This window comes from Xyrauchen texanus, chromosome 3, assembly GCF_025860055.1.
Source record: "Xyrauchen texanus isolate HMW12.3.18 chromosome 3, RBS_HiC_50CHRs, whole genome shotgun sequence".
Classification (NCBI taxonomy): Eukaryota; Metazoa; Chordata; class Actinopteri; order Cypriniformes; family Catostomidae; genus Xyrauchen; species Xyrauchen texanus.
In genome coordinates this window covers 16,404,298-16,419,421 of record NC_068278.1, presented here as the reverse complement: position 1 = coordinate 16,419,421, position 15,124 = coordinate 16,404,298, and the positions used below count along the sequence as shown (strand labels likewise).

Genomic DNA, 15,124 nt, shown 5'->3' with positions numbered 1-15,124 from the left:
CTTACCACTGTATATCACTATAATAACTTCTCTCTGTCACACACACAGAAGCGCACCTCTCCTTTGGGTGTGGTCACAGCAGTCCTGCGTGGATCAATTTCTTCATTGATGTTGGACAGGAAGTTCTGCGATATTCTCAGAGCGTCCTGAAGAAGTGGGAAATCTGGATGGTCTTTAGGTGTGTGCTTCAACAAGTCCTGAATATAAAAATAAATACATAAATAACACAAATACAGATGTCAGATCTGAGCTATATTCTTTCAGAGATAATCCAGATTTGAAGGCTTGTTTTATACAATATAAATATATTTCTGCTGTATTGACTTCACCTGGAGCTTTTATTTTGATGGAACAATGCTTCTGTGTCAGTATGTATTTCACAGTTTACAATGTTACAATGTTCAGTACAAATCTGGTGAAATGCTGTCACCTCCTCTAATTCTGTGACACTGGATCACGTTTTTAGATTTGCATAATGTGTGAACATGCAGCAGTAATCCTTCACAATGCAGGTGAATCGCTCCACAACGGCTGAAAACATTGTATCCGCACGTGAACACAGAACAGTGCATCACACCTTAAATTTTTGCAGTTGGACATGGGGCCCCCCGAAGTCCGGGGACCCATGCAATTACCTGGTTTGCATGGTGGTTAACATCGCTACAGTTCAAAAGTACAGCTTACACTGATAAAAAGTCAAAATGTCACCACAGACAATGTAAAATTATCAAAACATGTAAAGACAATTTTACAAAGGAACAAATCCAAAACAATTTAGTACTCTAGCACATGCTAAATGCAGGACTTAATGCAGTTAAAAAAGGTGGAGACTCATTATCAACCTTTCTTCTGGTTAAACTTCAAGACTCTCTCAAACACAGTACAGATAGATTTATTTAGGTTTATTAAAAACACTGCAAGCCCTGCCATGCTTAAATAACTAATTGAATAGCAGACCTTGAGTAACAACTCACTGCCTCTCTGATAAAAGCTACATGTGAGTGTTTGTGTGACTCCAGGAAAATATTTGGAGTCAGCACTTTTCTATGGCTTTGTAAAGGTGAACTTGCAAATTAAGAGAGAGAGAGAGAGAGAGAGAGACTCACATGTAGGACCAGAGTGCTGCGGGTGACGCGGTCAATAGGCTTGTAGAGGAGAGCTGCAAAGAGAAATATTTTAGAATTAATAATAAAATAAGCATACATTTTTTTTATATTTTATAACCGCATACAGAACCTAAATGTGAGGAACACGGACTAACAAAGCACACACACACACGCACACACAAATGCTTATTTATACCTTTCAGAGACAAACATGCAACTAAAAAAAGACAGAAATCCTCTTTCCCAAACTCTATTACACAGCTGAGTGAGCAACATCTCTGAGCATTTCACAAACATGAGACCATCAAGACAAATGAATCCAAACACTGCAGCTCAATTTATGTCTTCAGCTTTCAAATCCACACAGTCTCAATAAACTTACTGTCTGAGAGACAGGATAAAACCTATTTGTTAACTCACAGTGTCATAAACCTCCCACTATCCTTAAATGTGATTCTGAATACTCCTTTGAGGAGATAGTTCGAGTTCTGCACACTTTTGTACCACATACCATAGACTTCTACATATTTAATATGAACCTAACTATAATTACTAAAGACTTACAGTCTGACCATAACCCTAAAAGCTAGCTTTATATATTTAATAGAAAAAAAAGAGTTGTGTATCTCCTGAAGAAAATAAGAGTGCTTGCAAGGCAGCAAAATAATGTTGTTTAAAATGTAATAAATCTTAGGGTTTACTGTATGCTTTGGTTCTGTTTAAAGGAAATGCTATGTCAGAGCTGCTTTGCTGTTTTCATAACACTTGCACACATCTGGATTTCTGTAGGATGTGTATAAGAATCAACACATAACATGACAACCAAGAAAGAATGAAAATAATCACAATTCAATATGCAAATATTACAATGACATCAACCATTTTGGTTCCATTTTGAATGACAAACATCCTATCAATGGAAGATTTTCAAACTTTAACCTTAAATATAAACTGATGAGCCAAAACATTGTCCACCTGCCTAATATGCTGCTGTCCTCCATGTGCCGCCAGAACAGCACCAACCCACAGACTCTACAAGACGCCTAAAGTTATCCTGTGGTATCTGTCACCAAGAAATTAGCAGCAGATCCTTCAAGTCATGTAAGTTGCGAGATAGGTCAGACATGTTGGTCAAGGACATCCCACAGATGCTCCATCGGCTTGAGATCTATGGACCAGATGGGATAGCCTTCGATACCCTTGCGCATTGATGAGCCATAGGTGCCCAACACCCTGTCGCCGGTTTGTGGCTCAACATGCCATTAAAGACACTCCAAGCCTATCCCTCATAGACTTGTTTTCATTCACATCAAAAATCAAAGACGGCACTACTGTGAATAAGGTCTACAGCTCACCAAGAACACCCACAGGTCACACTTTGAGTACTATTACACAGTTTTGGAAGGCATACTGTCATACACACTCAGATAGTCTCCTGAGAGCAAGATGTAGGAAAAATATTGACTTCTCAAACCTTTAACAGCACTAGAGGGAACATTTTCCACTCTCCTCCTCTTAGGTCACGTCTTTATCACTGACGGAGGGGTCCTGCTCTCTTTCATTGTAATGGAAGATGATTCCTGACAGCCCCCTCTCACTTGCTCACAATACAATGTCTAAACAAATAACCAAATCACAACACAACTGAGCGCTCTGACAGCACATATTTCCCATGAGTCTCTGCAGGGATGATGAATGAATATGCAAAATTGGCTCCTTTAGAATCATCTAGCTCATTGCACCTAACGGAGCCTGAGCAATCACAGTTGACAAGATGTGAAAAGGAACCAATCAGGAAATTCAGTATAGATTGTGACATCTAATCACAATCTTGGAGCACATTCTTGGCACAGATGCTTTTACACTAATTTGGTTCCTTCCTAGATGTCCTTCACACAGAGTCCCAGAATAAACCCCTCTAGATCAATAGAGCTACTGATTTCCAATACATACATCTGCCTGGATTGAAAAAAAGAGGAGTGGAGTTTAATATTCATCAGAGTTAGAAGAACATGATAGAAATAGAGCAGAAGGTGATGGCACGATTACAGGAGGGTGTAGGTGTGTGTGTTTGTGTGTATGTGTGTGTTTGTACCATGTTTATACTACATTGTGAGGACCAAATGTCGAGTTGTAATGCACATACAGTTCAATGGAAGTCTATGGAGTAAGACATTAGTGATGATTTAAAAGGGGAAACAAAGCGCAGCTTGTATTTTTGTTAAAGCATTCATATTATGCTTTACACCAAGGTATTATTTAAACGGTAAAGTTCTTAATTCTTTTAGCAGTAGGACTACTGTTCTAGACAGATGAACCTCTAGAAAATCATTAAAGATGTAAATTCTGTGGATGGAGGTTTTGGTATGTACAGTAAGCATTCCCTTTCTTCTATTTTTGTGCATATCATACAAAAGTTGCTAAGAGTGTATTGGCATACATGGTCATGACAGGAGTTGAACAATGCATGCCTTTCCCCATAGACTTCCACTGTAATTGCATTTGGATTTTTACAAATAAAAAGGCGAGTCAAAATTATTGTCTGTGGTAATCAACTGAATTATGTCACAGGTGCTGTTGAACTTCCGCTAGACTTAGCCACTGAATTAGACACCCATCTACCCTTCAACCACATGTGCTCTCTACAAAATCATCTTCATTTTAGAAAATTGTGGTCCCACTTTATATTAGATGTCTTAAACTACCATGTATTGTATGTGTTTTAATGTTAGTACAATGTACTTATTGTGTAACTACATTTTTTCTGATACCGAGGTTGAGGTATGTGTAGGTTAAAGGAGTATGGGCAAGGTTTAGACTTAGGGGTTAAGGTTAACAGTGTAACTTCAGATGTTATTAAATGCAGGTACTTTAAATGTAAATACAATACTATAACACGTACGTACATAAGTACATTGTAACAAATGCTTAAGTAAATCTGGAGTCGACGGAGGCACTGGAGTGATCACTTTTGTTTCTTATTACAATAGCAACGACTTCAAATATTCCATAATTTATTGTCATGCAGCTAAGAGGAAGAAATAATTCCAAAGTGTAAAGGGTCTACTTTTATTTGTGTCCACTCACAATAAAACAATACATTGTGTTTTGTAAAACACAGAAAAAAACAGGATGTACTTTCTGCTGCTTCAATCTCTGTGAACTTTTGCTTAGAGCACAAACCGAAACTCAGCATATAACTGTCGCACAGACATGACAAATATGTCTATAGAAACATTGAAATGTCTACATTTAAACTAACCAATTCAAATCCAAAACACATATTCTCAGATTATGTAATGCATAGGAAACTAATGAGAGGTAAATTTTTTCCTGTCTCATCTCATTAGTACAGCTCTTAGCAACACACATTAGCAGAACGCACTATTCATACAGTAATGATCTGGGATGATCCTCAAGAATTTGGCAAACGTACCAATCAATGCTGCAAAAGTTGCAGCAATCTTCATCAGATTCATTGATTTTTCATTGCTTTTGGAACGTGAGGAAGCTCTCCAGATTATCCTGAACAGTGATGAAGAATTGAAATTTTCCTCAGAGGATCGCAAGGACTGTCCTTTTAGTGGTGGAACTACTGAATCACAGCAAACAATGGTACAGCAAAAGAGCAGTGACTGCCCACTTCCATGATGCACTGTGAATGACGCAATCGAGTCGGTCTCCAAACACTCTTAAACTACTCGTGGATATGGTTTCTGAATATTTTGCCAGCAAATTTAAATTAAATGTTTCTATACTTATAATAAACATCTTTAAATCAATAATTTTATACATTTTTTTCATTGTTTTTATATACATCCTTTGCAGAGTTTCATGGGATTATAGGTTCATTCCCTTATTAAAGACGGTAAGTACACAGTCTTGTACCTTTGTCTGATTTCAATTATTTATTTGCTTCAAATACAAGTTTGTAATGTAATATCACATCAGAGCTGGTTGGTTTGTTTCTTGGGTTATAACTCTTATGAAATCCCAATAGAAAAAAATTAATGGGAAAAATACTTCCGGAACCAACATGGCTGAAAAAGTGGACGGGCACTGTTGTGCTCTGTTGGCAAGCAGAGAATGTTTCTGATTGGTTATGTTTTCTGATTGCCTTAAAAAAAAAAAAAAAAAAAACACAGGCAAGAATGTGATTTCATCAAGCAATAAAGACATTTTATAAGTTGGATAACATATAGCAACATTAAAATGTATGACTTGACTCTTACGCTCTGCAAAAAACCAAACAGGGCTTGAGGAATCCTGTAACAGCCACCTGGGTCTGACAGGAATGAATAAAGCTCTGTGATTGGACTGGACAGTGCTCAGTAAAATGACAGGATAAAGCAGGCTGCTGCCATGTTAGAAGATATTAGAGATGCATGGTGTGTGAGCAAAATCAATACCTGGGCTTAAAAGATGAATTCTGACATTAGCTCATACTGAGATGCTCAGGACGACTACTACTGCCCAGTAGGGGAAAACAGTTTAACCATGATCTCTCTCACTTTATCCGACTGTGCCACTAGTAGCCTATTTATTAAGACTTCACACTTATAACATCCTCTCTATCTCTCTCCCGCTCTCTCCTCTCCCTCTCTCCCTCTCTCTCTCTCTCTCTCTCTCTCTAAGATTTAAAATGTTTAATCTTAATTTCAAAGCATTGTATTGGCATGATTATTTTACACATAATACTGACAAAGCATCTACAAAAAATGAAGATGCCACTAATGGTAAATAAAATAAAAGTAAAATATTGCAAAAGTATTGCAATAACACTTTTCTCTTGTTTTTTTTTAAAACTCTTGTTCACTTTTCTGTAGCTGCACTCTTGAGGGGGTTGATTACATCTGAATCTGTACAATTTGATGTTTGATTCTGAAGTGTACTGATGCATTTTAATCAATTATTCAATTCTTGTTCTAGTCTTTCTACAGTTTTTTGCCATCTGTGGATCTGTGGAGGTTTGCAGTGATGGTTATCCTTCTGCAAGTATCTCCAATCTCCACACATGATCTCTGGAGCTCAACAAGAGTGACTATCGAGTTCTTGTCACCTCTCTTACCAAGGCCCTTCTCCCCCGATTGCTCAGTTTGTATGCCAGGTATATGCCTTTCCAAATCATGTCTAATCAATTGAATTTTCCACAGGTGGACTTCAATTAAAGTTGATCCAGAGAAATGGGACACACCTAAGCTAAATTTCAAGTGTCATAGCAAAGTGTCAATGTGATATTTAATGTTCTTTTTAATACATTTGCAAAGTTATCAGAAATCTGTTTTTTGCTTTGTCATTAAGGGGTATGGAGTGAAGATTGATGTGATATATTTTTTAAGCATTTTAGCATAAGGTTGCAACATAACAATAAAAAAATAAAAAATGAAGGGTGAAATGAAAATATGCCTTTAAGATATTTACATTTACATTTATGCATTTGGCAGACCCTTTTATCCAAGCGACTTACAGTGCACTTATTACAGAGAAAATCCCCCCAGAGCAACCCGGAGTTAAGTGCCTTGCTCAAGGACACAATGGTGGTGGCTGTGGGGATCTAACCAGCGACCTTCTGATTACCAGTTTTTTTTTTGACAGCTTTAGCCCACTACACCACCACCACACTTAAGATATATGGGTATATGGGTATACATCGTAACTAACAGATATTCAACAAATAAATAAGCTAGATAATGAAAACGTTATATTGAACAAAACTATCAAAGTAAGAAAAGTAAGAAATAAGAAAAACTCAAAACAAAATTAGTTACAAATTCACTTACCAAACCTCAAAACAATCAAGAACTCTCATCCAAAGCTATTAGTAAAATACCAGCAGACTATCAAAGCATTAAATTGCAGCATAGTTACCATAGGTGCAGTTACAACACAGCCGAAGAACCAGTAAAACCTCCATGACAAAGTTTCCCCGTTCCTTTAGTCCTCTCTTACTGCTTCCCACTCATTCTGCACCCCCTTTTATCCCTCTCTCAGCACACGCGCACAGACATACACTCACACTTCGTATACAATCTCCCACACAAAACACTCAGAATGAGCAAGCACGCTCTCTTCCTCACACACACTCTTGAGTTGTGGATGCTGCATACACAATTAGAAGATACAGAGCTGAGCTCATTCTTAAAGTGACACTGCTCTCTTGCTCATTCAGGCATATCCATTCACTCTTTCAATGAACCATCTTGTGTTTCCTTTATCAACACATCAGACTACATTTTAAAGGAGTCAGACTGAAGATCCACATTAAATGTTAAGAGCTTGTGCATTTCACCGAAGAGTTGGTCTTACCCTCCATGGTGGAATTGGTGGTGCAGTCCTTGGATTCTTTAGGTCCTTTAACTTTCAGATTCTGTCAAGAGAGAAGAGTGCACACTATAAAAGGCACACTGCACAGATCCTACAGTGAATACACACTCTAGGCTCGCATGTGGCTTTGACAGCAGAATTTGACACTAGAATAATAAAGAAAAATGTGATGTGGTAATGAGGAAAAGCTTCTTGTTTATGTGTGGGCTCCAGTACATCTAAAAACACACCTTAATATATAAATAACACATATTTTATAGTATAACATTTCAAATAACAGATATGTTAGCACATGTACGTTGCCGAGATGTGGATTCAAGAGTGTTTGTACTTCTACAATAGGGCTATTCAACTGACTACCAACGGGGCAAATCCGGGCTACTTGAAATTTTCAGTGGCCCGCATGATGTTGTCAGTTGCTTTGAGACGTTTTGTGTCTCTTTGAGCTGACTTTCCATTGTTTTCATGAGTTAACTAGCACTAGATGGACGTCTCATGCAGGAGTGCTGCATTTTTTTGAATCTTTCAGAGGTTGCACTACGAATGATCGTTATCCGTCATTTTGACAGAATGGGAATATTAAAAGAACTAAAATCATGGACGACAGATGACCGTGAGTTCAGAGAAACAAAAATGTTCTGTTCATCAATTTCAAAAAGAAAAGTCAAAAGTTTAAATCATTACATATATAACACATTTAAACTTGGGCAACTTCTGATGCAACTTCACAAACAATCATAGTGCATGGAGAGAGCAATTTTCTCCATATATAACAAACTTCACATTTTTTATTTTATTGAATTTGTTCAGAATTTCCTGCTGGAAAATTGTTCTCATGATAAAAACAATTTAACCAATAAACACAGATATTTTATTTATACAGGTATAGTGAACAAAATATTCTACACCTACTATAACACGATATCTGTTAGAAGCTTTAGGTTAACAAAATATTATTGGATCGCTGAAGATTTTTTCCATCTAGCTCACTCGTCAATGACATGTAGAATGATCCATTTGGGATGTTAGGAATACATTCAACAACTTCTCAATGTTTTTTGTTTCGAATGTTTTGAATCTGCTCTTTTTAGAGTTCGTTCAAACCGAAAGCGTCGTTGCATTAAAAAAGCTGGACATAGTGTAACAAATGGAACTAACTTGATGTGGCTTGTAAAAAATGTGCTCCAACGCTCCAATGTGAGACGCCAGGAAAAAAGTGGAAAAAGTGGTCTGTCTAGCACATGTTTATATAGAAAAACATTTAGAAAACAGTGCAGATGAACAGCCTCCATGTGAACAGCCCCTTATAACTGGATAATTGGTTTATACAAAAACATGATGCATAAAACAGCCTTCCAGATTATATGCTGCTTTACAGATGCTTCGGCAAAGTACATGTGCTCACTGGGATTACTGCTTTAACGTAATGTCACAAGATGCCATAACTTACTATTATGTGCTACATCAACAAACATTTAAACAGATAAGACAATTTGTACTGATCAATAATTTAACCATTGCAAATACCTTTGCCAATCACTGGCCATTTCTAACATGAGACTATTTAGCAGAGTTGGGCCACTTTTATTAAAATGAATGGGAGAATTTGGAACAGCTAACAGGCAATGGATGTAGAACGGAAGTACCGCTTTACAGGTAAAAAGAGCCAATCACTTTTAGATACAGACATCACCTGTCAATCAAATTGAGAACACACATGAACATTAGCTATACAAGCTGGGAAAATGTCGCTTTTTTAGCGTAATCGGAGGTAAAGAAGCAAAATGTTTGATGGGGGCTGCACTTTCATGAAATAGCTTCCTGAGAGCGATCCATAGATGGCCGCGAGTGGACTGACTTGCTAGAAAGACTTTGACTGCGCCCACTAAAGGCTGCAGATAAACTCACCTCAGAGATCTTCTGAAATTGGCTGTGTGCCTGGCTGCATTTCTCTGCCGTCTCCACTGCGACTTTATAGTTGTCAACAAAGGCTTTGTAAACACCAAGCTGACTGGCCTGAGAAAAGACAAGAAAGAGACAGGTGTTAAATAAAATACAAACAGACAGACAGAGAGATGTGAGGGTATATGAAGACCACCTAGTCATGGATCACGTGACTTTAGTTGCACTTGTTCTATACATGAAAACATCAAGAAGATCAATTAATCTGTATACAAACCAAATTTAGCTGCAAATCATTAGCTTTTAATGATAATCTGTATAAAGGCATATATATATATATATATATATATATATATATATATATATATATATATATATATATATATATATATATATATATATATATATATATATATATATATTTATTAAGCCCTATTTGAAATTGTTAAATTAAATAAACTGAACCTGGAATGCTTGGAAAAGTCTCTGAGACCCCTGAAACTAATCCAGCTTCAGCTAGAGGCTAACAGAAATGAGAAGAATATGACTGTTTTTAGCAACATTCATGATGCTTTTGTTACTTAACCTTTGTGGAGCTTGACAATGTGTCAACATTCATGTAAGGGAAGACAGATAGTGGCTGTACATGCCATCGGAAAGTCATTTATTTTAACACAAATTGTGTACAGAAAGTGTCTAAGGGGAGTGTGATATCACTGAATGTAGCCTTAACATGGTGTTCTCGTCATGACTAATACGGGATCAAAGGGGCTCAATAAAAGGGGGTCAGATGGGCGCACGTATGCCTTTCCCAGTCTGAAATGCGTGATTGGCAGCTTTTTCCAGTGGCTTGGCATTTCGCGGTCCGGCTGAAAGTGAGGGTCATGGTGGCGACTCGTTACCTATTTCGTGGACCTGAAGAATGGTCCACATTTAAAGACAGCATTGACAAGCGACAATTACGTGACACATCAGGTGCATTTATTCCTACTGCCAGCAATGTAGTTAAGTTCAGTCACAGTACTTATACTACATACACTGATGTTGTTGATCATATTATACACCAGTGTGGAAAAAGCATATGCCACTATTTACAGCAAGTGTAAATATCATCTACTGTAGCCTACCATACCTTAATTAGGTAATTACATTATTTCTTATTCATTTCCACATAACTTAATTAAAAATATGTATTCATCTGTGCATGTGATATGTATTTGTTTATTTCTTTTATTTCTTTATTATTTTTTCTTTTTTGTACTTCTGAAGTAGATATGCCTGCACAGTTGATAGTTTTGCATTTTTAAGATTTAGGCTTTTGAATAAATAGACTTGTTTATTTGTACAACTTAAACATGCTTGGGTGTGTTTGGATAGTTGAAATTGTAGGTAGGGGGCCGTATTTCGAAAATTTGCTGTTGGTGTGGAGGTGTTTGTATTCTCTTACTCTGACTGATGCATTGGAATTGCTTTTAAAAAAAGTTCCTTCTCCCAGAGACTTCTCCTTCTAAAGCATTCTCATTCAAACTGTGAGTTGAACTTTCACCTCCTCTGTCTCTCTCGACGTTACACTTGTCTATCCTCAAAGTCTGCTATTATCGATCTACACCATTCTCTCTCTTTCGGCTTCGTTATGATTTCTTGACTTTTGTAAGGTTTTGAATTGCTGGATTGTGTGCCCCAATGGTGTGCCCCAAGGTGGAACAGCATGAGCAGACTCATTCTCTCTCCCAGCATGCTGCTCTCTCCCGCTGCTCTGGAGACGTTCAAAACACAACTCATCACATGGAAGTGCTATTGTCACCTAGCAAACCCCCCATCAAGCTCTCTGACTTCTCACTAAGTGTATCCACAAACAAGTGCTGATATACGCATGCACATCACAGAGACAAGGGTGAAGAGAGAAACATTAATGAAGAGAGAAGAGCAGAGAGAGTTAGCAGATAAGTGAGAGAGAAACTCTGACTTCAATCCACTCCATCTGGGATTGCTCATCCCAAACCTTTCCTTCTGCTCAAAAACAGAATATGTTTCACTCCATCTATACTCTTGTTTTTCCTTCATGGTTGTTTTACTCTGTGCTGCGTTTCCACAGCAGTGGGGAGGGCTGTAATTAATTACTCCATCTGCTACTCAACAACTGTCACTATGTTTTACACAACGTGCGCATGTGCGTGCGTGCGTGTACAAAACTATTTTCAGAAAAGTTTTGTTTCATAACCTCCTTCCATATGGCATTTAGTACAGCAGATAACCTGTAATGAGCAATAATGCACACTGGGTAAGGGCCATCAATGTCCATTCAGATTGTAGTAATGACAAACAACAGCACAACATGACTACATACTGCAGTACATAATTCAAATGTGGCCAACTGATTATCTATTATGAATGAATGAATGAACAAATGAATATATACACATAAGACATAAGATACACATACTTTCTTTTTCTTAGGCACATACTGAGACTAAATAGATGCACAACTTGCATAATTTAAGTAGTACACCCAAATGACTATAGTCAAATCATACTGTTCATGTGTTGTACTTGCTATAGTTTACTTTTTTTTGTAGAAAGCAGTCAGTATAAAAATGCCTTCAGTATTTTTAAGATTTTTGCTGGTTTTTAGAAATGTTATCATATTATTTTAGCAGGTAATAATGACCGTTTGGCCCAAATTTGGCTACTCTGATTAAAATTATTATTTTTTTTTTCTGATAGTAATTCAAATGAACAAACTCGGCATACTGAGGCATTAATCTCTGACTATCTCCTCTCTGTATAATTGTTTCTTCCAGTCTCCACAGATGCTCCTCTATCCTTCTACGCTTCATTTAGAGAAAGACGATTGCTATCATATGTATTTGCACAGTCTGTCAACTTGATTCAGAGGAAACATATACCAACGCATATACCAACGACTTGCACAGAGAGATGATTCTACATTATTAAGGCTAGTTTTAAAGACAAAACCAAGGTTGCCATGCAACTTTATTAGAAAGTAAAACAGTCTACTAAAAAGTAACATCTGTTGTGGCTTTCATATCTGACTTTTTATCAAGCACGTTTTTTTTTTTCCTCAATAACTCTATATGGCAACATTTATGTGGAATATTCCTACACAAACAAAAACAACCCAACACCATCGTGATGGGTCTCAATGTAGTTTTTCAACAGATTCTGGCTCATATTTACTGCGATAATGCGATTGACAACACTATGACCAGCACTGTTTTTCAGTAATTTGCAAGGAATGACTGCATTTACGATGACTGCATTTACATAGGGACGAAAATATATTGTTAATAAAAATAATTAACCCTTGTGCGACCATCAGGACATTTTTTGTCTTTTAAATTTTTTGATCATTTCGGATGTGTTAATGCCAATGTCATAAATTTGGCCAAAGGTGTGTATTTTTGGGGGGAATATTGATAATTCAACCTCAGATCCTATAATACATTTATAATACTCTGTGTACACAAAATAGTTACACTCAGGACTTTCAGGACAAAAATGTCCCCATTGAAACCCATTAAAACTGCAATATTTTTTTTTCCCAGTGCCATTAAAGCATAATATCATGAATTATATGATAATATGCTTTCATTCCGCAGCCCTGGCTTCAGAATTTTTATTTTTAATATTTTACACCAGATGGCACAATTTTTCTTATATTTAGCCTATGGAGCAAATACATGCTTTATTCCTATTTTCTGTTTGCTGTATTATACTGTAGAGCACAGCAGGCCCATTGAGTAAATGATGCAGCTAAAATTGTGTGGGTGTTCATATAATTAATCGCAATTAAATCAAATACATCATTATTTGCTGAGAAAGGCCCCCAAATAAAGATAATTAATTTAAATTACGCAAATATTTATTCAAATAATATGTAGGGCCATTGCATTGATTAGACAATACAAAAAGTGGCTTAACAACTTTTAAAAAAGTTTGTTTTATTCTCTTATCATTTAACAAGCCTACAGTTGACAGCAATCTGATTTGTCAATAAATATCTCCAATATGTCCAGTTCTCACATTTTGGACCATCACACTGGTATTCAGTGTGATAAATGCTGCATTTTTAGGACAATGTGTTAAGTTAAAAGTAGAGGAAACTTTGAAAATCACATCTCAATATTTCTGTATTATGTTGCCTTTTGCCCAACTGTTGTGCTTCCTCAGTAAGCGGTTCTCATTCTATGGCTGTGCTGCTTGTGAGGTTTATTGAGGCACGCTGCCACCTATTCACGTGGCTCGTAAAAACATGCACTTCAAGCTTGAAAAAGTCAGTGATTTCACTTGCTGACATAACCTCTACAACTGTCACACTTACAAAATGAATACTGGAAGATCTGTCACCCATTTGCGGCTCGTATGGTAGGAAAATATGTCCTTTTATTACAGAACTGACGTACAAGTCTGGGGGCATGATTAATTGCTTTAATTATATAACAAATAATGCATTAAAATAATTAATCACACTAAATTAACGTGTTAAATCAACAGTCCAAAAAAAAATGCAAAATACTGTTTCATGGCCATTAAAGTTGTAGTATGTAAGATTCAGAAACCCTTGTTATTAATGACACCTGTGGCCATTAAGTGAACTGCAGCCAGCTGCATGTTGCTCATGCACACAATCCATAGAGACGGGAGCATCGACCAAAACAATGACGTAAAGTACAAAGAGACTGAACGTGATTCAAAGGCATCATGCTGACAGATGAGGTAGCATAATTAAAATTACACAGCTATGATTGTTTTGATTGAGACTATATTATATTTGACTCTCCAGTGCCGGAACAGGGTGATCTGACTATGCGAGACTGTAGTTTGAAGTAATCACTTTTCTTCGAATGATACAATGACTAAATTTATAAGACAGCCCAAGTCGGCGTTAGCTAGATAGCAGCTATATCAATAGCCATTAGCGAAATTTGGTGGATGATGACAGTAGCTGTTTATAAAATAAACATTATAAATATGTTGACACAATTCAGTATTGATGTGATTCCATCACAACTGTAATGTTGATATATTGATGCGCTATTGTTTTATAATAATAGATTGTATATATTTTCTGTATAACCAAGTTGCGTTACACTAATGAATGGGTCTTTTTGCATTATTTTGAGCATCGTCTAGCAATCATTTCATGTGTTTACCTTGCTGAATAATTACAGATTAACATTAACCTGACTTTTAGTATAAAGAGAAGATCATTTAAATGATTTGAAAGTCACACAGCAAGGTAGCTTGCAATTTTTCACAAATTGGCAAAACATATTACATGAAAATTGTTATATATTGCAACATTAAGGAATATTTATGGCCGGTTGAATTTAATCCAAATATAAACATTAACTGGCTAGATACAGAGCTTGAAATCTTCTTGAAATTCATATATCTACACCCCATAAAATGCAAAAAGGACAAAAAGAGTGACATCGTAACATTTAAAATCTAGGGCCTATAAACAGTGTGTTTGGCAGGACACACTGTGCCAGGTGGACTCACCAGTTTCTGGAAGAGGTGTCCGACGGTGACCTTCTCATCCCACTGCTGAATATTGGGAGAGAGAGCGTCATAAAACTCCTTGTGGATCTCAAAGATGTCTTTGATCATAAAGAAAATAGTGTCAATCTGCTCCATTGTTAACACTGGCTTTGATGTGGTGGCTGTGGCCTTCAGAGGCTTCATGGGCTGAAAGAGAGTGAGAGAGAACCATTTTAATGCAACGTTATGCATTTCTGTAAAGAGAGCTTTGAATCAAGCATGTCATG

The 15,124-nt window shown here is 36.8% G+C and overlaps 1 protein-coding gene across 3 annotated transcripts in view; it reads right to left on the bottom strand.

The window, feature by feature from the left end:
- Positions 1-15,124, bottom strand: part of abr (ABR activator of RhoGEF and GTPase) — a 225,662-nt gene that overhangs the window by 86,209 nt on the left and 124,329 nt on the right. For all 3 annotated transcript variants that reach the window (XM_052113109.1, XM_052113117.1, XM_052113125.1), the window contains 5 exons: positions 14,859-15,044; positions 9,339-9,446; positions 7,413-7,473; positions 1,107-1,159; positions 57-197 (listed from right to left, as the gene is read on the bottom strand). In XM_052113109.1, the coding sequence (XP_051969069.1) occupies positions 57-197; positions 1,107-1,159; positions 7,413-7,473; positions 9,339-9,446; positions 14,859-15,044 (549 nt within the window). The remainder of the gene's footprint in view (positions 1-56; positions 198-1,106; positions 1,160-7,412; positions 7,474-9,338; positions 9,447-14,858; positions 15,045-15,124) is intronic.